The 27,004-nt window shown below is 45.4% G+C and overlaps 1 protein-coding gene and 2 long non-coding RNA genes across 3 annotated transcripts in view; 1 reads left to right on the top strand and 2 right to left on the bottom strand.

Annotated features, from left to right (window-relative positions):
* Positions 1–2,557: 2,557 nt before the first annotated feature.
* The window catches only part of LOC147646452 (uncharacterized), a 66,912-nt gene continuing 42,465 nt past the window's right edge, over positions 2,558–27,004 (bottom strand). Inside the window, exon 2 of the long non-coding RNA XR_015281874.1 lies at positions 2,558–8,392. This is a non-coding gene — a long non-coding RNA (uncharacterized LOC147646452). The remainder of the gene's footprint in view (positions 8,393–27,004) is intronic.
* Positions 15,535–25,620, bottom strand: LOC147646454 (uncharacterized). Its single transcript, XM_086873426.1, has 12 exons — positions 25,357–25,620; positions 23,658–23,695; positions 23,083–23,214; positions 21,471–21,605; positions 20,857–21,198; positions 20,321–20,410; positions 19,750–19,921; positions 18,207–18,270; positions 17,463–17,511; positions 16,972–17,084; positions 16,262–16,379; positions 15,535–15,838 (listed from the first exon to the last, which is right to left on the bottom strand). Exons 1-12 carry the CDS (start codon positions 25,430–25,432, stop codon positions 15,614–15,616), a joined length of 1,554 nt encoding a protein of 517 aa, XP_086729552.1. The 5' UTR covers positions 25,433–25,620; the 3' UTR covers positions 15,535–15,613.
* Positions 25,734–26,556, top strand: LOC111944836 (uncharacterized). Its single transcript, XR_015281871.1, has 2 exons — positions 25,734–25,911; positions 26,273–26,556. It is a non-coding gene; the product is annotated as an uncharacterized LOC111944836 (long non-coding RNA).

Here is a 27,004-nt window from a genome sequence, read left to right as displayed (position 1 = left end):
AATCTCCACAAATTTTCACACAATCTAAGAAAAATCCCACAAAATTCTTCAAGTCTCCTCAGAATCCCTCAAAATTCTACAAAAATTCCACCAAAATTCTACAAAATTCTTAAAAATGTTACCAAATTCCAGAAACATCCCAAAAAATTTCCTCCAATTTCCTCAAAATTCCAGAAATATCCTTCAAAATTCTTCATGTCTCCTCAATATCCCTCAAAATTCTACAAAACCCACACGTAATTCCAGAAGCATCCCACAAAATAGATGCAAAAATCCCATAAAATGGCAGAAAACTCCCACCAAATTCCCTAAAACTTCTCAAAACCTTACCAAATTCCAGAAACATCTCACAAAATCTCCACAAATTTCCACACAATCTAAGAAAAATCCCACAAAATTCTTCAAGTCTCCTCATAATTCCACAAAATTCCACAAAAATTCCACAGAATTCTTAAACTTGTCACCAAATTCCAGAAACATCCCACAAAATCTCCTCCAATTTCCACACAATTCCAGAAATATCCTTCAAAATTCTTCAAGTCTCATCAATATCCCACAACATTCCAGAAAAATCCCACAACATTCAGAAAACATCCCACAAAATTGCAGCCAAATCCCACAAAATTGCAGAAAAGTCACAAAAAAATCCTTAAATCTTCTCAAAACCATATCAAATATTTGAAATATCCCACAAAATCTTTACCAAGTTCCACAGAATCTAACTCAATATTCTTCCTGCTTCCTCAATATCCCTCAAAATTCCACAAAACCCACACGTAATTCCAGAAACCGCCCACAAAATTTAAGGAACAATCCCACAAAATGGCAGAAAACTCCCACCAAATTCCCTAAAACTTCTCAAAACTCTACCAAATTCCTGAAACATCCCACAAAATCTCCCCAAATTTCCACACAATCTAAGAAAAATCCCACAAAATTCTTCAAGTCTCCTCAGAATCCCTCAAAATTCTACAAAAATTCCACCAAAATTCTACAAAATTCTTAAAAATGTTACCAAATTCCAGAAACATCCCAAAAAATTTCCTCCAATTTCCTCAAAATTCCAGAAATATCCTTCAAAATTCTTCATGTCTCCTCAATATCCCTCAAAATTCTACAAAACCCACACGTAATTCCAGAAGCATCCCACAAAATAGATGCAAAAATCCCATAAAATGGCAGAAAACTCCCACAAAATTCCCTAAAACTTCTCAAAACCTTACCAAATTCCAGAAACATCTCACAAAATCTCCACAAATTTCCACACAATCTAAGGAAAATCCCACAAAATTCTTCAAGTCTCCTCATAATTCCACAAAATTCCACAAAAATTCCACAAAATTCTTAAACTTGTCACCAAATTCCAGAAACATCCCACAAAATCTCCTCCAATTTCCACACAATTCCAGAAATATCCTTCAAAATTCTTCAAGTCTCATCAATATCCCACAACATTCCAGAAAAATCCCACAACATTCAGAAAAAATCCCACAAAATTGCAGCCAAATCCCACAAAATTGCAGAAAAGTCACAAAAAAATCCTTAAATCTTCTCAAAACCATATCAAATATTTGAAATATCCCACAAAATCTTTACCAAGTTCCACAGAATCTAAGATAATTGACTCAAAATTCTTCTTGTCTCCTCAATATCTCTCAAAATTCCACAAAACCCCCACGTAATTCCAGAAACAGCCCACAAAATTTAAGGAACAATCCCACAAAAAAGCAGAAAACTCCCACCAAATTCCCTAAAACTTCTCAAAACTCTACCAAATTCCTGAAACATCCTACAAAATCTCCACAAATTTCCACACAATCTGAGAAGATCCCACAAAATTCTTCAAGTCTCCTCAGAATCTTACAAAATTCCACAAAAATTCCACAAAATTCTTAAAAATGTCAACAAATTCCTGAAACATCCCACAAAATCTCCTCAATATCCCACAAAATTAAAGGAAAATCCATAAAATGGCAGAAAACTCCCACAAAATTCCCTACACCTTCTCAAAACCCTACCAAATTCCAGAAACATCCCACAAAATCTCCACAAATTTCCACACAATCTAAGAAAAATTCCACAAAATTCTTCAAGTATCCTCAAAATTCCAGAAATATCCCACAAAAATTCCACAAAATTCTTAAACTTGTCACCAAATTCCAGAAACATCCCATAAAATCTCCTCCAATTTCCACACAATTCCAGAAATATCCTTCAACATTTTTCAATTCTTATCAATATCCCACAACATTCCAGAAAAATCCCATAAAATGGCAGAAAACTCACACAAAATTCTTTAAAACTTCTCAAAACCTGACCAAATTCCACAAAAATTCCACAAAATTCTTAAAAATGTCACCAAATTCCTGAAACATCCCACAAAATCACCACCAAGTTGCACAAAATTCCAGAAAAATCCACAGAATTCCAGAAAAATTCCCACAAAATTCCCTAAATCTCCTCAATATCCCACAAAATTTTACAGAAAATCCCACAAAATTCCAGTAAAATCTGATGAAATTGTTATCGTTCAAGAACACAGACAATCACGGAATGATTATATGAAGGTGCTTTATTGTAGAGATTTGGGATTTATGGGTACACATACCCAAATCTGACCCGACTTGGTTTTGAGTTGAACATGTTTTTGTACTCTATCGTTATATAACTTACATATTAATTGTTAAACTTACATTGTTCTATTGTATACATTGATGTTACCCAAGCATGGATTTCTCGTGATCCCCCCCAGCCCCCTAACATTGTTCCTCATGTTCTTTAAACAATAATTATATCTAATCACATCTAACAATTGTATCATTTATCATCTACTGACTACACAGGTGCAGTTTCACCTGATCTTTAGCAAGCACAAGGCCTAACATTTTCCATGGCCTACTTTTCCCAGGCTTGCCAAACCTAACTTTCTTTCTAAGTCCCCGAATTTTCTATGATTTCAAAGCCTTTTACTATCATTCCCCCTTTTGAAAGCATTTTCACTTCACTAGAAGTGCAAATGTTTTCACTTGATACAGTCCTTTGTTTCTGAGTTTATACTTGATGTTCTTCGAATCCTTGAGTGATGTAAGCGTTGTCCTGGATGTTGTCACGAACTGGAGAACCAGAAGATGGTGGGGGTGGATCTCACATCAGTGCCTTTATTATTTTCTGGTTCCAGGACGTTTTCTTCTGTATTTCTCCCTTGAAGATGCTGTCAACTAACCAAATTGCTAAGAATACAGTTAGTAAGATGATCACACTCTCAATGATAGATTTAATCCATGAACTCACATTCCACCCTAACCCTTTGAAGATTTTGCCTAACCAACTTGTAGACAAATCCTTTTGCTCTTCCTGTGCTCCGTGCTCTATTTGTTGCAATTGATTGATGTCATATTCTACACGTGCAGTTACATTTGCGGTGTGGATGCAGCAATGATCAATCCGTCCCTTTAAAAAACTCACACACTCCATGCTCTTTCAGGAGTAGTAAATTGTAATTGTACGTTTAGTTCTTTAAATCTTTCTCAGGTCACTCTAGCTAATTTATCTACCGGACCTGTAAGTTTGTACAACATTTCTCTCTTCTGATAGTTTGCTATAGGACCGAGCAAAGACTCTAGGGTCCACCCAAATTTCACTCTACTAGAGGCTTCTTGCCAAGTGTCATCCTGATTCTGTTCCTATCCTAATCTTCCCTAGCTATGCCTGTGTCTAGCCACTGAGTTGTTTTTTAAGCAGATTTCACATTTTGACATTACTGATTTTGCCATTGTTAGCATCTGTACCGAGATTAATTTTTGTTTCATCAATTTCACCAATGCCTCTGCACCCCAATGACATTTGTTATGTTTCATTTGTAGAACTTTATTGGAGGACCGCCAGCAACCCACCGCTCTTCACAGAAGTAAACGTGAACGCCGTTTATTTCTATCTTTAGCACACCTTTTATAGGGTTCTACAGGGCCCGCGGGCAGAGCAAGTTACTATTGGCTAACACACACAGGTTTACATTTTTTCTCCTGTACACAAGGATTTTGTTTTGCTTTACTCTCTCTTCTGCAGGAGGGTTTCAAGGACTTTAGCCTTTAATATCACGACTTATTTCAAAGACTGGTTTGTGCAGACAGGCCTTTACTAATATATTAAATATAGCAACAATTCCCACTTTCTCTTTTTGCACAAAACAGGCTTTGGATGTGACTCATTCTATACTCTTATGAAGACAAGATAACACACAACTTAGACTGTCATCCCCATAACATTATAAGTAAAGTCCGTCCCCCTTCTAGCACAAGAGACCTCAACCATCCAGTGATGCCCCAGCTGGAGAACCAACTTCCAGTGGGGTCACTATCTTCTTTCAGGGCATGTAACCCATCCTGTAGCTGTTGCAGTTGCCCATGGATGGAAACTGAATGATCAGTAAGATTCAGACAGCACATGCCTTCAAACTCCTCACAACCATGTACTTGTGCTAAGAGCAAAAAGTCAATTGTGGCTCGATTTTGTAATACTGCATGATGTACACTACTCACATCGGCTGAAAGCTCACTTAACATTGTGGATGTTAAATTCAATTCTTTCTTAGTCTAACAAGCGAGCCTTTTTAGAGTTGCTAAGCTTTAATTCATTCAGGCTTCACTTTAACTGACTGATGTTTTTATTTTATCAACTACATTCAGCAATTGATGTAAGCTTGGATGGTAACAAAGTAAGTTTCCCAAGATAACAGGGTTTTCTATGTGGATTAGCAGGAATCTCATTCCATGCTCTATCTCCACAGATTAGCAATATGGAACTAGGTAATCACTTTGGTAATTGTCCTGTGAGATTGCACCACTAATAAAGGCTTTACTCTGTGTAGTAAAGAGATCAGCTACAGGGTTGTCTGCAGCCCAGTGCTGCATTACTTTGTTAGAATGACGTTTTGTCGGGGGTTCAAACATTATCCATCCACCTGAGGTATTGGTGGAACCTAACAAATCTAATTCTTCTGGGGGGCCCTATGGTAACATTGAGAACTTTGGTAATTTTTGCTTGCCAGCAGGCTTCATGTTGTCTTAATGTGAAGCCAACAGTGCAATTGCACTCTTGCAACATTGCCAATCCATTCAGTCGAGTCTCATTACTAATTAAACCTTTAAATGCTGCTTGAGGATCCCATTCAGGGACTCCTATGAGACAGGTGTGAAAGGATCTCCAGGTGTGGCTAGGCTCAGACACATTGACCTTTGGCCAGTTCAGTGTGCCAGAGTGACCCATATGTTCTGTCACTTTTGGATGTTAGTTAGCAGACAGTTGGTCAGGACTATACACAACACAATTACCATAAGCAGTTTGTTCCATGTAAATGACACCATACTTGCAAACTCACAGCTAAACTTTAACGTTAAATGGACTTTCAAAGATGCTTACACTACCTCTTGAAGGGGGAAATGCTTATACTTTATACTAACATAACAATTACTACACAGGCTAAACTCTTAAACTATTATCTAACTACTTTTAACACACATGCTCTGGTATATATGTAGTGTAAGTGTGGAAGCAATTTGCTGAAAGGGTAAACACACAACTACAATTTGCTTTATATACAGTTAGATGGAGTCTCTACACTTTTCTTAGATCTTCTACAGAATTTCCTTCACAAACAGACTATGATTTAACACGATTCAGTCTTGGAACATTCACTGATCCCTTGATGTCAGCTGGCAGCTGATCGGTGACTGAGGGCTTTGATGTTCAGGTTGTTCTTCACATCCTTCTAAATCTTAAAACAAAAGAAAACTGAAAAATTGGTAGAGACACAACATCATAATAACAACATAAAATTTCTGTTGGTAAACTGTCTGTGTAGTGCTCAGACACAACTGTGTCCTGACAGCTCCACTTCTGATCCACGTCTGGAGTACCAAGGCTGTGTGGTGACTTCTCTGTTCACTGGATCTCGTGTGTTCAGAGGCACAGTCTGGTCAGATGGACAGGTGACCTTTTTGAACCTGCCAACAAAACACAGACACTTCTCCCCTTGAAGTTAATGAATTACACTAATCAAAATGCTTTTAGGATATCAATTTTCCCCGTTTTCTTAAAAAAAAATAAAAATGAGATGTATTTCTGTTATAAACATCAACATCAACACAAACCCATATATACAAGGATTAAGAACCTATAGCAGTTAAAAAATCAATTAAATCATAAACATTATTAATAAGATATGTAATATAAAACTACTATTAATTACTAAAACACTGCACCAGCATCCCATAGTTAGCAAACAAACAGAAACAAAAAATCATCAGTGAAGGATTGGATAACCACCTCCGGAAATGATTCTCCAAGCCCACTTCAAAATTGATCCAGCTGTCATATTAATAGGGTCAAATTGCTGAGTCAAAAAGTGACTCAAATACTGATTTGGTACAGAAAACATCTGGATCTGTTGGCAAACATTCTGTCCAGGTAAAGTTAAGGCTTGGCCAGGGCCTGGCTTTAAACTGGAAAGATGCCTCTTAACTCATTTCTAAAACAAGGTTCTCAATAGCAGCAGCTAGGAGATGCTTACAGCACAGCAAACTGTTAAAATGCATTTGTACAAAGCAAATGATCAGAAGCCTCAGGTACCAGACCAATTAAACCATGCAGCAGTTGGTTTAATCTGAAGCCTCTCCCATGGCAGCTGATCCTCAGCAATGGTACATCTTCTTAAAATTCTGGAAACACTGAAAAATAAGAAAGCTATAAAAAACAAAAACTGCAGAGATTGCAACAACCAAAAGAACTCCTGATGAAGTCAAGGGTGTCACAGACTGCATTCACTTCTATCCACAAGCAGGTGTTCATCAGTGTTCTATCACAGCTGTTTCAGTTGTGGCTATCTTCATCTCTCTAGGAAAATAACTATACTTTGCAGTTTAGACAAGTGTCTCCAATAAAACATAAACAATTTAAATTAAACAATATTTAAACCTAACAATAATGATTTATGACAAAAGGAAGTAACAAACTTAACCTTAAAAGAATATCTAAGTTATAAAACTTAACTTAAAAACATTCAAGCCTAAACATAATAAAACTTGACTTTTCTTAATTCTATTAACACTTAATCTATATTAAATAAAAACATAACTTATTGTGTTACTACAAAGAGGCAACTAAAAGTTTGATATATACCTTTTAAACACAATATCACAGTAACATGGATTCACTATAAAGATTATAAAAATGTAACAAGTACATCACAATTCTATGTCATCTAGCTTTGAGAATAACTGCAAATGGTACTAAAAATACTCATGCATAACAGGAATTTGCCTAGTATATGTTCAAATTGGTTAGGATTTTAAAGTGCAGTTTTTCTAGAGAAAAACCACAACAACACAGAATTTGGCAAATTGCCATTCAGCTTTTGTAGCACTTTTCAGAAACATTAAGTCTAATTCTTAAACTAAAATCTAAAATCCAAATTGGTATATATGCAGTTATATGTGTTTTATATAACAAAAGGACTCACATTGAAATTACCTTATTAAAATTGTGGGAAAAAAAAGCAAATGGGTAATATATACTTTAACTTAACTTTGTCTTGTACAGTAAAGTTCTCTTAACTAATTAATTTTTTTAAACCATAAATATCTTTTGTAGATAACATCAATTGGCAGGTTTTCTTAGTAGCTGTAAATTATACCATATTTTAACCTTAGGTTTTAAGGCTAATTATTGCAAGGTAACTTCTGTTAATATTCACCTTAAACACCTTTTTTTTTGAAAAGGGGCCTTTTTAAACGTTCAAAGAATCACAATAATTTCTCCAGTAAAACCGCCGTGGGAACGTTGTATCCAAGCACATCCTCCAGCGCTGCACTTTCCTCCTGTGAATTCCCTGTGCAGGGAATGTGGCTGTGCTTTTCCCTGCTCTGTTCACTGACAAACAAACCTGAGCCCGTGGGACTGTCAGAGCTCCTTCATGCAATGAAATCAGGTTGTGTTTCTCATGGCATGTTCTGGAGGAGCTTTTCTTGGTGTGTCTTGTGCTGCTGGAAATGACACAAGAGCCAGGAGGGAACAGAAGCTGCTGCTGCCCGTTGGCTCAGGGCCAGGGAACCAAGTTGTGCTCCCGGGCAGTTGGGCCCTGCTGGAAGCAGAGCCGCGTTTCCCTTGAGCAGCTCAAGCTTGTGACAGCTCCAAACAGGAAACCTCCGCAGAAAACTCTTCCTCCAAACTCAGCTGCTTTCCCTCCTGCAGCTGTTTGGGAAAGAGCCTCAAAGCACAGACTCTGCTGGGAGCCATTGGTGCATTTCCTCCCTCCCGGCAGCAGCAGCTCCTGAGCCCTTCACGGGCTCCTGGCCCTTCCCAAACCCTTCAGCTCCCTTGGAACTCTCAGCAGGCACTAACACAGGTATTTCGTTAATATTTAAGCTGCATTTAAACTTCTCTTTTTCTCTCCTCTTCTATCTTTTTAATCTCTTCTTCATCTCCTTTAATCCCGTCAGCCCCAGTAGGATGGGGATGGAGTCTTGGGGTGGGTGTGGGATGAACTGAGGATCCAGCAGAGAAGGGCAAGGCAGAGGGGAGAGGACTCAGCCAACCCTTCTCCTGCTCTCTCCTCCCCCAGGCTCCAGCTGAAGCAAGTCAGACTGGAAAGGATCCCACAAATGCTGTGTTCTCCTCCCTCTGAGCTTGGCTGGGGATCCTCAGCTTCAGCCTGGTGCAGTGGCTGAGATTCGCTAATTTGAGTTTTTTGGCTAATGCACTAAATAATGTGGTGGGTTTAGCGCTGGCTGAAATCTCCAGGGCACTTACTCATTTCTCACTGTGAGATATGGATTAGGAGAAGGGCAAAATAGGCTTAAAACTTAGAAGGAATAAAGGAACTTTATTAACAGGACTACAAGAATGAGAAACTCTAATAAAACTTTCAGAACGCCCTTCCTCTCCTTTTTTTTTTCCTGACACTGTAGAGATAGAACTTGGGATGTTAACACAGTATTAATTACACAATAGTTTTGTATTAGTTTTTGTAGGGAGAGAAGTTTTTTCCTGTTTTGTCATGGAGGCTTTTTTACAAGGAATGGATTTTTTTGTGCTTTTTCATTTTTACAAATAGCAGCCGCCTGGGAAGAAATTTTTCTGTCGTGACATTTTCCTGATTTTTACAGCCCTCCTAGAGGTGTGTCAATGGATTATGAATTCATGGGGTTTTATTTTAAGGATGAGTTGTTTGAAGGCAAAGGTTCTCTTCATTTGTTTTTGTGATCATCGTTGGAAACAGAAGTTTTCTTCTCTCCCTGGGGGCAAAGGGCATTTTATTGTTTTTATTTGTTTTTCTGTTCAAACTTTTATGGGATAACAGTTACTTTAACATGTGTTTGGTTTCTTTAATGGATGCTTTTGTTTAGATTTACAGTTTTAATATATTTTTATACTTTTTTCATTAATTAAAGGAGTTATTTTGTATATCATTGTTTATTTCTATGGCTTTACTATAAGAATATTTTTGTTTCAATAACCATTTTTTCATTACTTTTCTATCTAATGTTTGACTTCTTTTTTTTACTGACTTTGATGTTTTTTTGTTGTTTTTTTTGTGTGTTATTACTCTGTCCTTTTCTGTCCCTGGAGAGATGAACAAGGTTTGTAGGTCTCATGTCTGTATTGAAAGGGTTAATATCTTGCCCAGCCTCATAATCTTCCTAGTGTTCCAAATAAATAGGTACTGTGAGGGATGCATATCACAGGTGAGCACCCACTGCACAATCTGCTTTGGATTAAATCCCATCTCCGTCTTCATCAGCTCACAGTCACTGTGACACTATTCCTGCATGGAAGAAACAGGCTGGGATGGCCCTTTCTGCTTTTAATCTTTTTATTGGCAAATGAAATATTCTATTTGAAAACCTTCAAACCCTGGAGTTTCTTTGTATTTTCACCTGAAAATGGTGCCAGCCGAGGTTCCCAAGTGTGTGGTACGTGTTTGTGTGCACAGAGCAAAGGTGTCAGCCTGTGTGCGTGGCCCGGGTGTCTGTCAATGCCCATTGAAGCAGACGGCTGGAAGGGGGCTCTGCCCGCCCTGCGCTGCTCCGGGGCTGGGGCTGGGCTGGCAGAGGCTGCAGAGCGCTCTGAGAGGCACAGCCTCAGCCCCGGCCGGCATCTTGTGCACGGTGGCACAGCCTCAGCCCCGGCCGCCATCTTGTGCACGGTGGCACAGCCTCAGCCCCGGCCGCCATCTTGTGCACGGTGGCACAGCCTCAGCCCCGGCCGCCATCTTGTGCACGGTGGCACAGCCTCAGACCCGGCCGGCATCTTGTGCACGGTGGCACAGCCTCAGCCCCGGCCGCCATCTTGTGCATGGTGGCACAGCCTCAGCCCCGGCCGCCATCTTGTGCATGGTGGCACAGCCTCAGCCCCGGCCGCCATCTTGTGCATGGTGGCAGCTCTGAGGGCTGTGCGAGGGACGCTCTTCCCCAGCGCTGTTTCACGTCCTTTCCTTTCCCAGGATGGCATTTGGAAATGTTTCTTCGGCCCTATCAATACACAACTCACTGTCTTACTCACTTGATACCTGGAAGGTTCTAAGAAGACAGTGAAAAGCATAGCGTGATTATGATGCACAAATAGTAGTCAAGAAAACAGTACTCCATAGTGTAGGGCCTGCAGAGCAGGGATTCGTTTATTCAACACCAGGATTGAGGGGGAAGCTCCACCACAAACTCACTTGTCCATTCTTTGCACAGGACAAGCTTTTAAACTTTTTAAACTTAATGGGCACATTCTACTTTCCTAAGCTTCATATTTTCTAATTCCATGATTGTGGAAGCCCATGCAGCAGGGCTCTGCATGTAGTTGTCAGCCTCCTGGTGGTTGTTTTTGATGAAGGCTCAGGAGCTAACTGAATTCAAAAGGCCTTTTTGTTACACTTCAACACTTTCCTTTTCTGGGAATTCAACACAAACTTATGGTCAGTAAGTTCTGCAAGTTCTCTTGCTGTGTGAGGCCACATTGTGTCTTTCATTCAGCAATTCATGAAGAAAACACCACTTGCCTACTGAGACACTTCTGCTCCCTCCCAAATCACTACGCAAGAACAAGCCTCAGGCACATGCCCATAGTCCCTCTCTGCCAGCAGCTCCGAGCTGCATTGCACAGTGCTTGCTGTGCCCCAGAGAGCACCAAGCAGGCTGGCCTGGTGCCCCTGAATATTTCTGCAAAGCCCTCTGCATTTCACACCTTTGCTGTGGCTCAGTGCAGAGCTCCAGGATTGCAGGCGCTTGGTCCCAGAGCTGTGTGAGGCAGTGGCTCGTGCAGATGTGCCCTGACTTGCTGTCAGTGCCTCACGCTGGCCTCGGTTCCCCTGGCAGAAATGCTGTGCCTGAAGGACACTGCCCTGTGCTGGAGCCTGCGGAGCAGCCCGGCTCTCTCCCCCTGTGCCCAGAGTGCTGCACACACTGCTGACCATTGCCAGCAGTTCCAGGGCAGGCGGCAGAAGAGCAGCAATGGTCAGGCAGGGCAGCAGCCCTGGGCTGCTCTTTGCCTTTCTCTCCTCCTGTGCAGACTCCAGACAGCCCATGGCAGCAGTGTGTGCTGTGCCCAGCACGGCGCCACTTCCCCTCAGGAGCAGCCAGCTGCCAGCTTGGCTCTGAGAGTAGAGGATTTGCCTGGTGCCAGCAAGAGGCAGCCAGGGCCAGGCTGCTGCCTCTTGCAGCTCCAAGGGCCTCCTTCCAGCCTGCCTCTGCCGAGGCTCAGGCTTCTCCGGGCTCTGCCAGGGCTCTGCTGGGGCTCCAGCCTGGCCAAGGCTGGGCCCGCTCTCACCTCACAGGCGCTGACAGCTCTGCACCACAGGAGGCCTTGCACAGCACCCTCACTGCTCTTTCTGCTTTCTCTCTTCAGCCAGACTCTCCTCCAGCCAAAGAGATTTCTCTTAGGGATACAAATCCAAGTGGCAGGAACCCAAATACTCTCGAGTCACATCTGCACAGCCTGCATCTGCACGGGATGTTTGCGTTGCACTGCTCCTCCTTTGGTTTTTCCTGCAAATGCCATTGCTGTTTCTGCCTCAAATAGAAATGCCACAGCTCGGAAAAACTTGTCCAGTTGGCCATATTCCAAAGGCAGTGTGGTCTGGAGAGGATGAATGAAGAGGAGCCTTCCCCCCTTACAAACTGTACCAAAGAAGCCATCAATGTCACTTTCCACCTCTAAGAAAAAACTGACAATTCAGGAGGAAATGTTGAGCTTTCTCACAGGGTCAGAAGGAGAGAAATGTTCCAAAGGAGTTGAGATTTTAGAAATTTTATTTAAAATCCTACTCTACAATCCTACACTACAAACCTACACTACCATCCTGCACTACAATCCTACTCTATAATCCTACTCTAAACTGGGCATGGAGAAGGCAGTTCTAAATTAATTGTTGCATTCCTGCCTCCTCCTTCCACTTCTTTACTGCAACGATGAGAGGTGCCAGGCTGGACCCAGGCATGGCCGATGTTATAAATTGATGCTGCAGAAAGGAAAAGAAAACAACAAGAAAGCATGATTTTCCAAGCTAAGAGCTTCAAAGGCAGGGGAATACTTTTTAAATGGAAAGGGGATTGAGTCAGAGTAGGTCAGGAGCATGGGGCAAGAGTGGTAGGAGGCCCATCCCTGGAAATATCTGAGCTGTGAGTATCCTGATCTCTTGAAAGATGTCCCTGCTCATTGCAGGACACAGACTAGATGACCTTTCCATGTCCCTGTGTGTTAGTTTGAGATGAATTGACATTTAGGGAAAGAAGTAAGAAACCCCGCACGGAAGTGATTTCTTTGAGAGAAGCTGCTGGGAGCTTCCCCTGTGCCTGAGACTGGCCAATGGCTGGCTAGTTCTGAGAACTGACAACATTTTGCACCATTTAGAAATGAGATGTGCCTCTGTGATGATGCACATTTTGAAAACCACCAGCCCGGGCACTGGCCCTCTTTGCTTCCGGAGCCCGAAGGTAACGGAGCTCTGGTGAGGCCGGCCCTGCTCGCCCATGGCCTGTGCTCCTGGGGGAGGCCGGGCCAGAGCCCAGCGGCTCCCGGGCGGGGGATGGAGGCTGCGGGACCCCGGCCCCAGGCTGGGCCAGGCCACGGCTGCTGACATCTTGCCCACACTAAACCCTCTCCCCGGCGTGCAGCGACGGCTCCAGGCCGAGCCTCCCCTCCCAGCGGCTCCCGGGCAGAGAGAGGGGCCCAGCACAGCCTGAAATCCAACACCGTGACTGCCATGACCTGGGTGAGATTGAACCCTTTCACTGCACAGGTGAGACCTTTCTTATTCTTGTGGGCCTGATAATAAAATTTGTTATTCCTTTGAAGTTTGAAGCCTGTTTTGCCCTTCTCCTAATCCATAGCTCCCAGCAAGAAATGAGTAAGTGCCCTGGTGATTTTAGCCAGCGCTAAAACCCAGCACTCCCTGCCAGCCCAGCCCAGTCTAGGATTGCTCCCCACTGTCAGCTGAACAGCACCAAGGTTGGAAGTGAGGAGGATGGGGGCTCATCTGATGCCTTGGATTTCAGTGGAGGAGGAGCCCATCCCTGGGACACTGTTTCACCTGCAGCCCTTTTGGCATTTTACCTGCAGCAGCTCCTTGGCAGACCAGCGCTGCGCCTCGCCTTTCTGCAGGCAGCAGCTCAGGAAGTCACGCAGCAAAGGCGAGAATTGCTCGGGCTGCCGCAGCTGTGGGGTCCCTTCTGTGGCTATGTGGAATTTAGCCTGGAGAAAAAAGAAACACAAGGCTCCACCTGCTTCTTTCCCATCTGGAACTGCTCTCCCAGAGCCCATTGTTCCAGCTCCACTCTGCAGTGGCAGTTTTTGCCCTGGCAGAGAGGCAGACATGACTTTCCTGTAGCATTTGGATGACGACTTTCCTGTATCATGAAAAAACCCAAGCCCCAAAGCCACAGCTTTGCCAACATCCAGCAGATCTTGCCTTGGCAGCTGATTTCATTGCCTGCTCTAGTTAGTGGCAACTACATCAGCAAATACGTGTTTCCTTCTCGGAGGATTCCCAGCAGCTTGGCAGCCTTTTTGGAAGAGGGATTATGCTATTCTAACTAACTGTACTATTCCAAGGATTCTTATATGAAAAGAATCTCTGCAGTGCTTGTTGGTCCCTTAAGCACAGCTGCCATAAAGCAAAACTCATCCAGCTTTTTGTCCTGTTCTTGAAAATGATGGTAATTGGAAGAAAAGAAAGGAAATGCAGCAGGTGTTCCTCAGGGAAGGAAACAAACCTTTGAAATCTCATTTTCAACACAGACACATTAAGATGCCTCCACAAATGTATTGGGTTGAAAATGCCTGTTTGGGCACACAGGAGCCACCTGCAGCTCTGTCTCTCAGCACTCTGAAAATTTCAGGTTCCCTTAGGTGGCAAAAGGAAAATATTCATGGTGAAATCAGAAGTGTCATCCCTGTGGTAAGCCTGTGCTCGTTGGATTCTCAAGTCAATGCATTAACGCTGTGCCCATCCCAGAAAGTGCCAGGAAACAAACAGGAGGTTTTGGCAGGCTCTCCCTGTCACCAGGCTCCAGCTTGGTGATATGGAGAAAGTGGCTTGGGTTAGGAAAGAAGGTGGTCACTGAGTGTCTCAGCAGCACTGCACGAGAAGCAGAAGAGACTCTGGCTTTACAGCCTCATCTCCAGGTTTCAGGCAAGTTTCCCTGTGAGAAGAATGGGGCTGCACTTCTTCTCTCAAAAGCACTGTTTTAGAAACTTGGTTTGCTTTGAGTTTCTTTGCTTCATTTCTGGAAAGATAACAGCAGCTCTGAGACGCTTGTTTCCTATTCTTGGGGCCATCTACACAGCCAAAAGAGCTGGAATGACTTCTAAGGCAAAGCAAAATGCTGCCTGAGAATGGAGATGGTTTGGGCGAGGTAAGGCTTGAGTTCCCCCAGTGCTGCAACCAAAGCTCCAGCAGATGCTGATGTGCTGCAGGGCCATTTGTAGAAGGGGCCTTGGTGGAAGTACTTCCAGCAGATGGCCATGGGATTTTGTGCAGTGAGCAGAGAACACGGGACAGGTGAGAAAGACAGCGGGATCAGAGAGTATTTGCTCCTTACCGATCGAGCAGTGAAACTGTCATAAGGAGTTTTTTGTTCGGCCATTTCAATTGCCACAATTCCAAAAGACCACACGTCCACTTTGGGGCCATATGGTTGATGCTTCACCACTTCAGGTGCCATCCACCAAGGAGTCCCGGTCACCGAGCACCGCTGATTTTGCTCAGGGGTGAGCTGAGCAGAAAGGCCAAAATCAGCTGAGGAGAAAGCAAAATACTCTTTTAATTTTAATACTGTCAATTAGGAAACCAAGGCAGAGAATTCCCCGGTAGAAGTTTGAGAATGTGCAGTTGAATTTCCTGGACAATACTCCCTGCTCTGTTTCCTTGGGGCTTTAGCCAAGGCAATTGGCTACTTCAAACATCCCCCCATTTCTTACACTTCCTCCAGCAGTGCCTTTTGTTCCCCTGAAGGTTTAGATTGCAGCTCCCTCCCTCTGGAAGGAACACACACAGACACACACAGAGCAATAGCACTCTGGGCTGCTTGTGGTTCCTTGTCATAGCTGTGTGCACCCTGCAACTGTGCCTTCAGCCCACAGCAGGGGGGACCCCTGCACTGCCAGCAGCAGCATTTTTGGGGAGCTGGCAGTCACTGAAAGCAGCCCCACACCCCCCATTCCTGGAAGGCTGAAGCTGAGCAAGAATACACTGACCCAGCTTGACAGAGCCATCGGTTCTGAGAAGGATGTTGTTGCTCTTGACATCTCGATGGATCACGTGGTTGGAGTGAAGAAAATCCAGTCCTTGCAGGCACTGAGAGAGAAAAGAGAACCAGGGGGGCAAAAAGTAGTGCTGTGAGTTCATCGCACAAGCAAGGAAACAGCTGTGGAAGGTTCCCTTTGCAGGGGAATGGGGAGGAATGGCAGAACACAGCGCCATTGAGAGCAAGAGCCTGCTGCTCCCACAGTAGCAGAGCAGCACCTTTCTCAGTGGAGAACTGCAAATGCCAATGCAAGAGACAGAGATAGAATACAAGAGCAGGGGATAAGAGGACAGGAAGTGAGTCCAGTGAGTGTAGGGGCACTGGCAGACAGTTCCCTTGAGATGCTCTTGCTTGCCCATAGCCTAGCAGCAGCACAGAAACCAAGCCTGGCCCATGAAATCCCTCCCGTTCTGAGCCCCTGTTTCCCAGACAATGCAGCTCAAGGCCTTGGAAGCACAGATGGGATCCCTGACCTCCCGACTGACAGCTGCAATCTCTCCTTCAGACATTTGAATCTCATCGATGAGATCTCTCAGAGTGCCTCCGTCCATGTACTCCATCACCAGCCAGAGTTCCTCATGCACAAGGTAGCTGAAAAAAGGAAACAAGGCCATGCAGGTGAACATGCACGCCTAGGTTGGTTTTTTGCTTGAGTCTTGTTTCTGGGTCCCTTGGAGACAAGGGCAGAAGTAAAGGCATAGACATTGCCTCTAGGCTGTGCAGTGTTTGCAGTCTGTGCTGTCTCAAGGAGAAAGGCAGTTTAGGAAGAGCCCAGATAAAAAACCTGTCACGCATGGCATTTCTGGAAATAAGCACCTAGTCTTCCTGGCATGCACAGCAATGGAAAAGAGGGGCAACAATGCAAGGGCAATCCTCTCTTGGATGGTTCATCAGCATTTAAGAAACTTGAAAAACTGAGTCCCAAAGAACTGTGGAGGCAATGAACTTACAAGGTATTGAATTCTTAAGATAGGGCTGATGCAGGTTTTTGAACAATTTTCAGTCTGCATTTGCCAGGGTGGATTCATGCAGACAAAATGCAGTCTCTTCCCATCCATTGGAGATAAGTAGAGAAATAATCATTAACAACTCTATTTCCTGCCACTGACCAAAGTGGGGTTTTAAGCTCTCCTGCTTGTAGTATGTAAAGAAACATTCAAGGGATAGGACCGTGACCACTCACCTGGCTAAGTAATTCACGATCCTGGGACTCCTATTACTCTCCATGATCCTGATTTCATTCATGGTTAGTATCTTCCTGCTCACTCCTTGCACATTTATTTTCTTGATGGCCACCTCAAATGACATTGAAAAGGAGTAATTTGAGAAAATTGGTAGCATGAGACCACAACACACATGGAGCAAGTGATTTTGGAATGGCACAGCCAAGCTGTGCCAAAGTGCCTTGTGATTAGACCTCATCACTGGAGTAATTAGGAAGTGATATTCCAACAGCCCATTTCTCTGTGCCCTTGGGGGTCAGTTACAGGACATGTGGCCACTGGCGATTTGCCTTGTCCACAAAGCCTGTTCCAAGTGCAATTTGCAGGCTGGCTCCAGTCTGTGCTTCTTGTGCCTTTTCAGCACAGCTCTCCTCAAAGCTCCAGCCACAGCTGTCAGCAGTGGGGAAAGGCCTGGAGAGCAGCAGAGGCTGCAGGGGCTGTTGACATTTACCTCTCCTCCTGTTGCAATGTCAAGTGCTCTGGAAACCTCTCCAAAACCCCTAGAAACAAAACAGCAGCAAAGAAAGGAGAAGCCATTTAGATCTTGCACTGAAAGCCAGTCCAGACAGGAGAGCTCTGCTGTAAATGCCTAAAAGCTGCAGGTTGCAGGAGGGGTCTGCCAGAAGGCAGATGATGCATTTTCCCCTCAAGTGCCTGGGCACTGGGCCTGTTCCTGAAGCCTTGGGATTTACTGCCTCAGCTCCAAAAGGCAGCTTATTCCTTCATCTCGGCTATCAGCTTCTAAACTGTGCAATTCTAATCCTGAGCACGGAGTACTTCCTTTAGCAAACTCTTGGAGAGAAATGTTCCTGAGAACTGTTATCTGACAGCTCTCATTGGGGGTAGGTTGTGCTTTCAGGCAAGCAAGATTCTTCTCCTTTCATTAGTGTGGCCAGATGATTTGGAGACATCCAAAAATGTGAAGGAAATGAACCCTGAGCTGTCCCACACTTGAGAGACAAGCAGATTTACCAGGTTCTGTTCCTTGCTGCAGGCAAGACCTTGGCAGCATGGAGATGTCTTTGACAATGCCTTCTGAGCACACTTGACAAATTCTGGCCAGTACTGGAGATGGGGCAGACTAAGCCCGCTGTCTAAACATGTGGACAACTTGTCTGACTTCCCACTTGATGGATATTCCCCCAGTGAAACCCCTGGCCCATGGCTGTGTAGAAGTGACTGTGGTTGGACTCACCCGCTGCCAAGACTTTCCAGTTCAATGTATTTTGTGATGGGATTTTCCTTGTTCACCATTCTCCCTGAGGGAAACAAAATGCAAGATGCTGACTTTCAGGCAGAGATCCCAACTTTCAGGAGATGCCAAAGGCAGCCCCGCTGTCTGGGGCTCTGAACCCTCTGTGGTCAGCTGGGCAGCAAGCACAGCAGCAACAAGACAGGCAGTTGTGCAGTACAAATGGGCAGCAGAGAGACTGATTTTGTCCAGTCCTTGGAAGGAAATGAAGCGCAGAGAGCACAGCAGGGCACAGCACAAGGCTGGCAAAGGCCAAGCATGAGCACTGACAAGCAATGGCAAGAAGACTCAGCCAGCCTGAGCCCCTGACAAGCTGTGGCCCCCGTTCAGGACACAGCAGCATTGCCTTGGAGATCAGACACAGCCAGGTGCAGATCAAGGCCCTTTTGTGTCCCAGCAGGTGAAGGTAGACACCAGATCAGCTGGGATCTTTCCTCAGCCCCACCAGGTCTTTTCTGAGAGCACAGCACTGGCAGCTGTCATGGGCAAGAAGCAGATTAAATGGGTTGTGCTGCAGAATCACAAAGGGCTTGATGTGTTTTCCCAGAGACTGATCTGAGCAGGGCTTGGGCCAATAGGTAGGATTCTAAGAGTCATGGGAATGGCTGGGAATCAGGGATGAAAAAGTGCCATGGATCTGAGGAATACACAGCACAGGGGCTGCAGGCTCGCTCCTGAGAAATGCCTGCAGTGCTGTTTTATCTGATCACACCACGTGAATGTGTCTCTTGGACACATCTTTATAAAAATAAAAGTAGGATATTAATTACAGATTGTTATACAAGTATCTGTTTCTTCATTGTGGGCCCAATGAAAACATCTCTTGCTCTCTGTTTCTGCTGTCACCTGATGTTCTTTCAAACGAGTCCTCACTGACAAAAATACAGCATTCTCATAAAAACCTTGTAGATGTAGTAGAGGCAATAAAAACAGTCCTAAAAATGACACCAGTAAGACACATGGGGCAGAACAGCTCTTTCAGGATGGAGAAAAAACAAACTCTACCAAAAAACCCCAAATCTGAAACCAAAAAGTATAGAAACTGAAAACTAAAAACAGAACCACAACAAAAAGACAAAACCCCAAATCCAATCAATATCTCTGAAGTATTTTGGTTCTGACGACTGGTGGGAAGTCTGGAGTCTAAGGAGAATTTAGGAATCAAATATTCTGTTCAGTTTGGCCACTAGCACACAGGACTTGCATAGATCATTTGCTAGGCCACAGCCTCCTGCTGATCCAAGAACAATTCCTGCTGCTGCCTTTAGTGGCAAGGGAATGCCAGGCAAAGCCGAGCCAGTCCAAGCTGCCCTCAGAGGCAGCAGGAACAGCCAGAGCGCTCTCTCGCTGCCTCAGAGCACAGCAGTTCCTGTGGGGAGTCCTAAATGTCTCTGGGACACCAAAGTGAGGAGGATCATTTGCTACAGCTCTGCTGGCACGTGCACACAATACACTGTCCCTCAGACAAGAAATACACCAGACGTACTCAGTTGCTCCACGAAGTCTCCCTGGCTCTCCTGGAGCTGAGCAGCAGATGTGTCACTGCTGGAAATGGACAAACTGCCCGGGCTCCACTGCTCAGCTTGGGCAACAAAGGCTCCTTTAGATGCTGCTGCTGCTGCTGCTGCAGCAGATTGAATGGAAGAGCCTGTGTAGATCTGAGAGAAGAAAGGAGTTTGTGTCAGAAAGCTGGCTGGCAGAGATTACCCCGAGTTCCCTTTTCAAATGCAAGCCCTTAGGAAGTTGCTGTTAGCCACATGCAAAGCTCATCAACTGGATTTTTTGGATGCCCACTTCTGGAACCAAATGGTCAAAACCCAAGGTTGGTTTTAATCAAGTTGATGGCCAGTTTCATATTCCATTTTCCTGGATTTTCTGAAGGATGACTGCAACAACGATCATTGCACTTCCTCCCAAGGATCCCTTTCCCCCTCCAAGGGCTGCAGACACATTTGCAGCTCCTTGTTCTAATGTTGGAGCTCCTCCCCCTCAGTCCTCTTTTCCTGCACCATCTTCAGAAGGTGCTCAGCCTGCAGCACTTGTGCTTGGGACAGTACCTGTGCCTGCCGCCGACCTTGGGGCTCTTCATCAGCCGGCATTTGCTGGAAGCCTTCGCAGGCTGCCAGGTGAGATATCAACACGTCCACCTCAAGTCAAAGAGAACAAAGCAGTCAGAGACCACAGCTTGTCCCTGTGTGCCAAGGCTCATTGACTGTGAGCAAAGGGAAAGAGCAGGACAGCAGCAGATTCACCAAGGGATACAGACAGCTTGCAGCTTGTATTCCAAATCTGTCTGGGGGACTGTGTTCACTTGCAAAAAGCCCTGAAGAAACAAGGAGAGCAGGAGCAGGCCAGCAGGAATCCCTTGAGATGAGTGCTGGCAAAAGGGGCAAATGACTGGTGCCACTGTCCAGGGCAGCAGCTGAGATTGAGCACAGCAGGAAATGTCCTTCCAAGCAGCTGGGATAGACACTACAGCAGGATGGCACTGAGAGGCATCAGCCCAGCCCCCTGCTGCTCTGCAGAGGAAAGGCAAGAAGGGCAGAAAGCACCAGACTGCAGTGACTGCTGTGCCTATCGCTCTTTCACTCACTCGATTTTCTAGAGCCTCTTGCTGCTGAGCGAGGAGATGGAATTTCTCTTCGATTATTCTTCTTTCTTCCTCCAGCCTGTTCTCCCTTGCCCTGATCCTAGCCTCAGCTTCCTGCAGTTCTGCCAGAAGCTCCTCATTAGAGGCCTGTGAAGAATGACAGAGATGAATTTCCATGAGTGGAGTGTCTGCCACTCTTTCACTCACCTGGTTCTGTTGATTTCCTCTCTGCCAGGGGAGATTCATCTCCTCTTCGATGCTTCTGTCTTCCTCAGGCCTCCTCTTCACTGCCATGATGGCCCTCGGAGCTTCAGGCAGCTCTGCCTGGGGCTCTGCCTCGATGTTCTGTACACACAAATGGAGAGCAAGTGCCTGGGAGCTGCCATCAGGCTCAGCTTCTTCCTCAGTTTCAGCCTCAAAATCACACTCATTCAGTCACTTCTTTCTGCTTCCCTACCCTCCTCTGCTTCCACTGTAACCTCCTGTCCCGCTGCTGATCTCTGCAGAGGCTCTTTGCTTTCAGGGCCTCTGGCACTCGTGGCCTGCTCAGTCCCAAGAGCTGCGTTTTATGCCCCTCTTCCTGCCCTTCACTCTGTCCCCTGCTGAGTCAGCCTTACCTGGCCATTCTCCAGTGGCTCTTCCACCTGCTGCCCCAGCTGCTCTTCCTGCTCTTGGGCTGGGAACAGCTCTCCCTCAGGCTGGCACGGCCGTCCTGATAAAACAATCTGCTCCTGCTCTTTCTCTGGATGGACCTGCAGAGAAAGCAAGAGAAGATGGGCTTCAGCTTCTCATCCAACATTTGTGGGCCAAGACTCAAAGGCTGATGGGCTCCCACGTTCCCAAAGCTCTGTGCTGCTGCTCTCCTGCCTTGTTCTCTGCCCGTGGGGAAGCACAGATTCCAAAGTGACCCTGGCAGTGCAATCAGGGCCCATCTGGCACTGAATCTCCAACAGACTCTTGGGCAGCTGACAGGAAATGTGGGGCATTTCTCAAGGGCCTCCCTCCCCTTCTGCTGTGTCCTGCTTGTCTCTCCCTAGTGACTGACAGCCAGCCCTGTCCCACAGCTCCATCCTGGCTCTGCAGGGGCTTCCTGGGTGAGCTCACCCCTTGGGAGAGACACTGCTGGAGTTCATGTTCTTTTCAGGCCTGCACTGCCACTCCTGCCCCTCTGACATCTACACTCTTGTTAGAAATCCTGCTCATTCAGGAGACAAGGATGTGTGCAATTGGATCCTCTGCTGCAGGTCAGAGAGCCTCTATGGCCACCTCAGGATATGGAAGAGGACCAAGGTGTTTCTCCTCCCTCTTTTGTCAGCTGAGAATTCTGAGTGGCACTGACAGAGATCCTCAAAAGGCCCCACCAACAAATTAATTGACACACCCCTAGGGATGCCAATGAAGGAAGCCATGGGTCATGTAATACATGTATGACCAAAGTCACCAAAAACCACCTAAAACATGGAATTGTCCCACTAGGACAGGCAGAAATTTATAGGTTAAACAGGGAGTGTCAGGACAGAAGAGGCAGGAGGAAGAAAACAGCTCTAAGGAGAAAAAACAACCATCTCTAAAGGGGTTCTTAGCAACACAAGACAGCACTCAAGGACTTGCAGCTTTGCCCCCACACTAGGCTCCAATGCAGTTTCCAAAGCTGCAGACTTCACCACAAAACGTATCAAGAGAAACTTGCCACTTGTGGATTTTGCCTCAGAAGAAGGGTTCAGAACTACACAGTTTGTTTCTTTGGCCACACAGGACAAGAATGGCCGGCCACAGCTTCATGGACAACACAATCATCTCCTTGCAGCTTATCAAAAGCCAAAAGACAGGTGGCCTAAAAGACTCTGTAGCAGTGAAGAATTACTCCAGAAAACTGCAGAACACTTCTCCAGGTCATCCTGAGGTTTCCATAAAGGGACAGCAAACAAAGCAAGCCCTGTGAGCCCCAGAAATGCCGTGTGAGCCCTTGGCCATGGCTTGGCAGAAGCCAAGAGACAGAGCTTCCCTGAGCCAAGCAGCCAGCTGCTCACCCGCAGGCAGCAGCGCTTTGGGGCCTCAGCACGACGGCTCAAAGCCCAATTTCCAGCTGCCACGGGATGGGGGAATGGCTGGGTGCTGGCAGGACTCCAGCACTCAGCATCCTCAGCCAGCAACAGCAAGTGCTGGCTGCTCAGAAACTTGCAGCTCTGCCTTGCACTAAAGACAGCAGCACCCAGCACTGGCACTTACTGTCTGGGCATGGTCAGGCTGGGCTGTGACCACAGCTGGAGGCTCGTGCTCCTTTTGCTCATTTTGCTCCTCTTTGGCCTCTTCTCCAGGAGCAGAGGGAGCCACAGCAGAGTCTGCTCTTGCTTCTGGGCTCTGTGGACAGATGGTGGAGTTAGGGACAGACAGCTCCCTATCATTTAAAACCTTATTTCTCTTCAGCTCGATTTCTACAACCAGCTCTACCAAGCACAAATCATCAGCTTTGATAGCAATGGGATTCTAAGTCTCTCCAACTAAATCAAAATGGGTTAATTCAGCCAGGCTGCAAATAGCTCTGAATTAGAGAGTTCACCCTGGCTACTATCAGCAAGCAACGTTCTCTCTGCAAATCTGAGCTCTGAGTTCTTTTAAAGCTCTGCAATGGAAAATTAGGAAATAGCCAACAATGCCTTTGCTATTGCTGTTGTAAACATGGAAATGGATCTTCTTTCAGCCCACCCAGCTGGCCCTCTGCACTCTACTGCCACAGGCCAAGCTCACAGTTCCCTGCACAATTCTGAAACTCCAGAAACATCAAATGTTCCTTTCTGACTCACCTCAGGATCGGCACCTCTGAACACACGGCTCAGATGACCTGCAGTGGGCAAGGAAAAGGAACCAAATTCTTTGAGAAAACTGGAGAGAACCGTGGCCTGTTTAGAGCAGCATCTGAGAAGATCTCCCAGTCTGCATTTTCAAAGGTGTCCTGCTTGACTGGTGTGGTTTAAAGCAGCAACTAAAAAATCACTAGAAAACTTACTTATTTCTTGCAGTGAGATATGGATTAGAACAAGAGCAAAACAGGCTTAAAACTTAAATGGAATAAAGAAAGTTTATTGACAAAAACTACAAGAATAAGAAACCAGAATAAAACTTCCAGAACAACCCTTTTCTCCCCCACTACCCAACCATTCCCTTGTTTACATGACAACATAGAGACAAAAAACTTTGGAACTTTGGTGTTTACAACAGTCCCAATTCCTGCTAGAGTCTTTTCATCAGTCTTTGTGGAGAAACAGAAGTCTTCTTCTGCTATCTATGGAGTTTCTCACAAGAAAATGATTTTTCTTCATAGCTTTCTATTTCTCTGATGCCAGCTGCCCAGAAATCTGCCATCAGTTGTCTCCTCCCATTTCCCATCACTCTGAGGTGTGTTATGGGTCATGAGTCTAGGGATGTCATTTTTATGAATGAGTTATTCAAAGGCAAAAGTTCTCTTCATCTGTCTCTGTGAGCTTCTCTGGAAACAGAAGTTTTCTCTTTTTGCTTCTTAAAAGCCACAAATCTTCAACTCTTACTTCTCCCGCTCTGTTCCAGCATCTCACAGTGTCACAACTACTTCATTATTTGCTCAAAATCCACACTTGGAAACTCTCCATTCCTCCCAATATACTCTGTCATGAATTAAAGGCGGTTTTTTCAGAACACTACTGTCCATCTCCATAGCTTAACAGAAAAATATTTCAGCTTAATAAAGCATCTCCTTATTTCTCTTCCCCCTCTCAATTTAATTTGTTTCTTCACTCTCTTTGATGGGTTGATGGTTGATCACTCCCTCTCCCTCTCTCTGGAAAAAAAGGATTAATCTGCATGTCTCATGCAGGCAGTAAAAGAGTTAAAATCTTGCTAAAGCTGCAGATGTTGATGGTGTCAGGTTTCAGTTCAGTGGCAGAAACTGCAAACCAAGTCAGGCCGGCCGGCTCAGCTTCTCCCCCCACCCCGCCCTCTGCAGCCTTGTCCGGCCTGGAGGGGGGGAGGAGGCCGAGACAGAGCCCTGTGACCTCGTCAGAAGCCAGAAACCAAAGAGAGCAAGAAATTCCCGGCCTCACATCTTCAGGTGGTGTTCATAGGTTGATCTCACTTCCCAATAGTTAAAACCGCTGCCAATTCTCACCCATGGCCAGGAATTAGTCAGGAGAAAAAACTCCCATCAGCCTCCAGCAGTTTCAACTTCCCCAGCTCTCAGAGCTATCTTAAAAGTAAAGTCACCCCAAGAGATTGAGCCAGCAAAGTGAGGAAATGACAGACTCTGCTGCCACAGGCTCTCCCGTGGAGGGAACAGAAGCCCTGCAAATGCTGCCCGCAGCCCCCTGGCTACAGACACCCCGTGTTTTGCTGAAGGTGTTGACAGGAGCTTGACCAAACCAGGGGCATCCTCATGGTCTTTGTGTTTCAATAGCAACCCGGTCACTAAGAAAGAGCAGGGAGACCTACAAAAGCCAGCTCAGGTTCCAGCTAGGGAAAACCTCTACTTACGTGCCAGGTTGGTCAGGTAATAGCCGGCATAGGCGATGCCATAAATGGTGCAAACGGCAACAGCGAGCTGCTCCATCACTGTAGCACTGCTGTGCCAGTTTGCACACTCTGCTCCACAACAAAAACAAACAAGGCTCCTGTCAGTGTGCAGCTGCCCACTGACAAACGCCTCAAGCAGGAGGATGCTCCTGCACTGAGCAAGCCCAAGAGCTGCTCTGACCCTGAGGCCTTCCGTGCACCAAGGCAACCTTGGGATGTCACCACGACAAGGTGGCATCCATGCCCTGACATCACAAAGCCAATGCTCTGCGCTGCTCTGGGAATTGATGCAGAGCAACCCAACCTTCCCTACAGCAAACACAAAATTGCCTGGGAGCTTTTCCTCTGTCACAAAGGGTCACAAATCCTTTGGTGGGCTGTGGGAAATGGAAAGACAGAAACTTCCACAGATACTGAAGGGTTTCATTTACAGCCTTGGAAGGAGCTTGGGTTCATGCAATGCTAAAGGTTCACAGACGTTGAGTCAAGAATTCATAAGCTTATGTTCCTATAGCTGTAAGTAAGAATATGCCAGAAGTAAATAAGAAACTGTATTGAGTGAGATGATGGAAAGTTTTCAACTGTAATTGTGTGATTTTATAGAGTAGGCTATGAATCTAAATACTATCCTAAGAAGCACATGTGTGTACGTGAGCTAGCAGTCTATTGGGTGAAAAGCAGACACAGTGCAGCAGAACTTGGCAAAGGTGAAAGGTGATTAAGTAGTAATAAACTCCATGTCATCTGTCCATTGGGCCAAAATGTGATATATTGCTGTGTAACAAAGAAACTCGTGACTACCTTTGAGCTATGGCCCACTTGTTACCCCTCCAAAATCTCATGCCTTCAGACTGAGACCTTTTCTGATATATTTCAGCAATAAATCGACTTCACAGCACCAGTGGTCCCACCGCTCATTATTTACAGCCTGACAATGAGCCAAACCCTGTTGTTCAAGAGATCCAAGAGTAACTCCAAGACTGCCCTGTGGAGAGAGAAAACAAAGAGAACTTGTCCTAAGAGAACAAAGATTGCTCCTCAGTCAAGGCAGGATGGATGGAACAGAGTTTCTAAAATGAAACAAGTAGCAGAAGCAGAGTAGTTTGCAGAAGAAATTGTTATACAAGCGCTTGTCCTAGGGAAATAAACTGATGTTGCTAATAGGGAATTGATCATGGCTGTTATTCGTTAGCAGCCATCTGAACATTTATACTATTGGCTACCCAGGCTCACACTATTCTAACCCAATAGGAAAAACAGCACAAAAGTGATGTACACTTGTAATAAATGTTTCCAGATATACCACCCCTGGGGACCGTGCATCGTTCATGGGCTGCAGTGCCCCAAGCACCCACATCCTGCCCCACAACTGAGCTCTGAGGTGGGACTAAACCAAAGGAAATTGGGATTTTGGCCACTGATGCTTCTGACTAAACCCAGGAATGCCTGTTCCTGTACCAAAGGAACTGCACAGCCATCAGCCTGCTGCAGCACTGCTGGGGCATCTCAAAGAAGCATGTGGGCCTGTGCCTCACCCCTGGAGCCCCCCGGGCACATTTGTGAGCCACAGAGATGAGGCTGCAATGGTCATAAGGAAAGAGAAGAAGAA

This window comes from Cyanistes caeruleus, unplaced genomic scaffold (assembly GCF_971803275.1).
Source record: "Cyanistes caeruleus unplaced genomic scaffold, bCyaCae1.hap1.1 HAP1_SCAFFOLD_98, whole genome shotgun sequence".
In the NCBI taxonomy this organism is placed as follows: Eukaryota; Metazoa; Chordata; class Aves; order Passeriformes; family Paridae; genus Cyanistes; species Cyanistes caeruleus.
The sequence above is the reverse complement of the archived record's forward strand: the minus strand, read 5'-3'. Positions and strand labels throughout refer to the sequence as shown.

Coding starts and splice junctions, on each gene's coding strand:
- LOC147646454 (XM_086873426.1), bottom strand. CDS start 25,432: ATGGAGCAGCTCGCTGTTGCCGTTTGCACCATTTATGGCATCGCCTAT. Junction 21,606..23,082: donor AGCCTGACCATGCCCAGACA/GTAAGTGCCAGT, acceptor CTTTCTCTGCAG/GTCCATCCAGAGAAAGAGCA. Junction 16,380..16,971: donor ATCGTGAATTACTTAGCCAG/GTGAGTGGTCAC, acceptor TCCTTTTTTCAG/CTACCTTGTGCATGAGGAAC.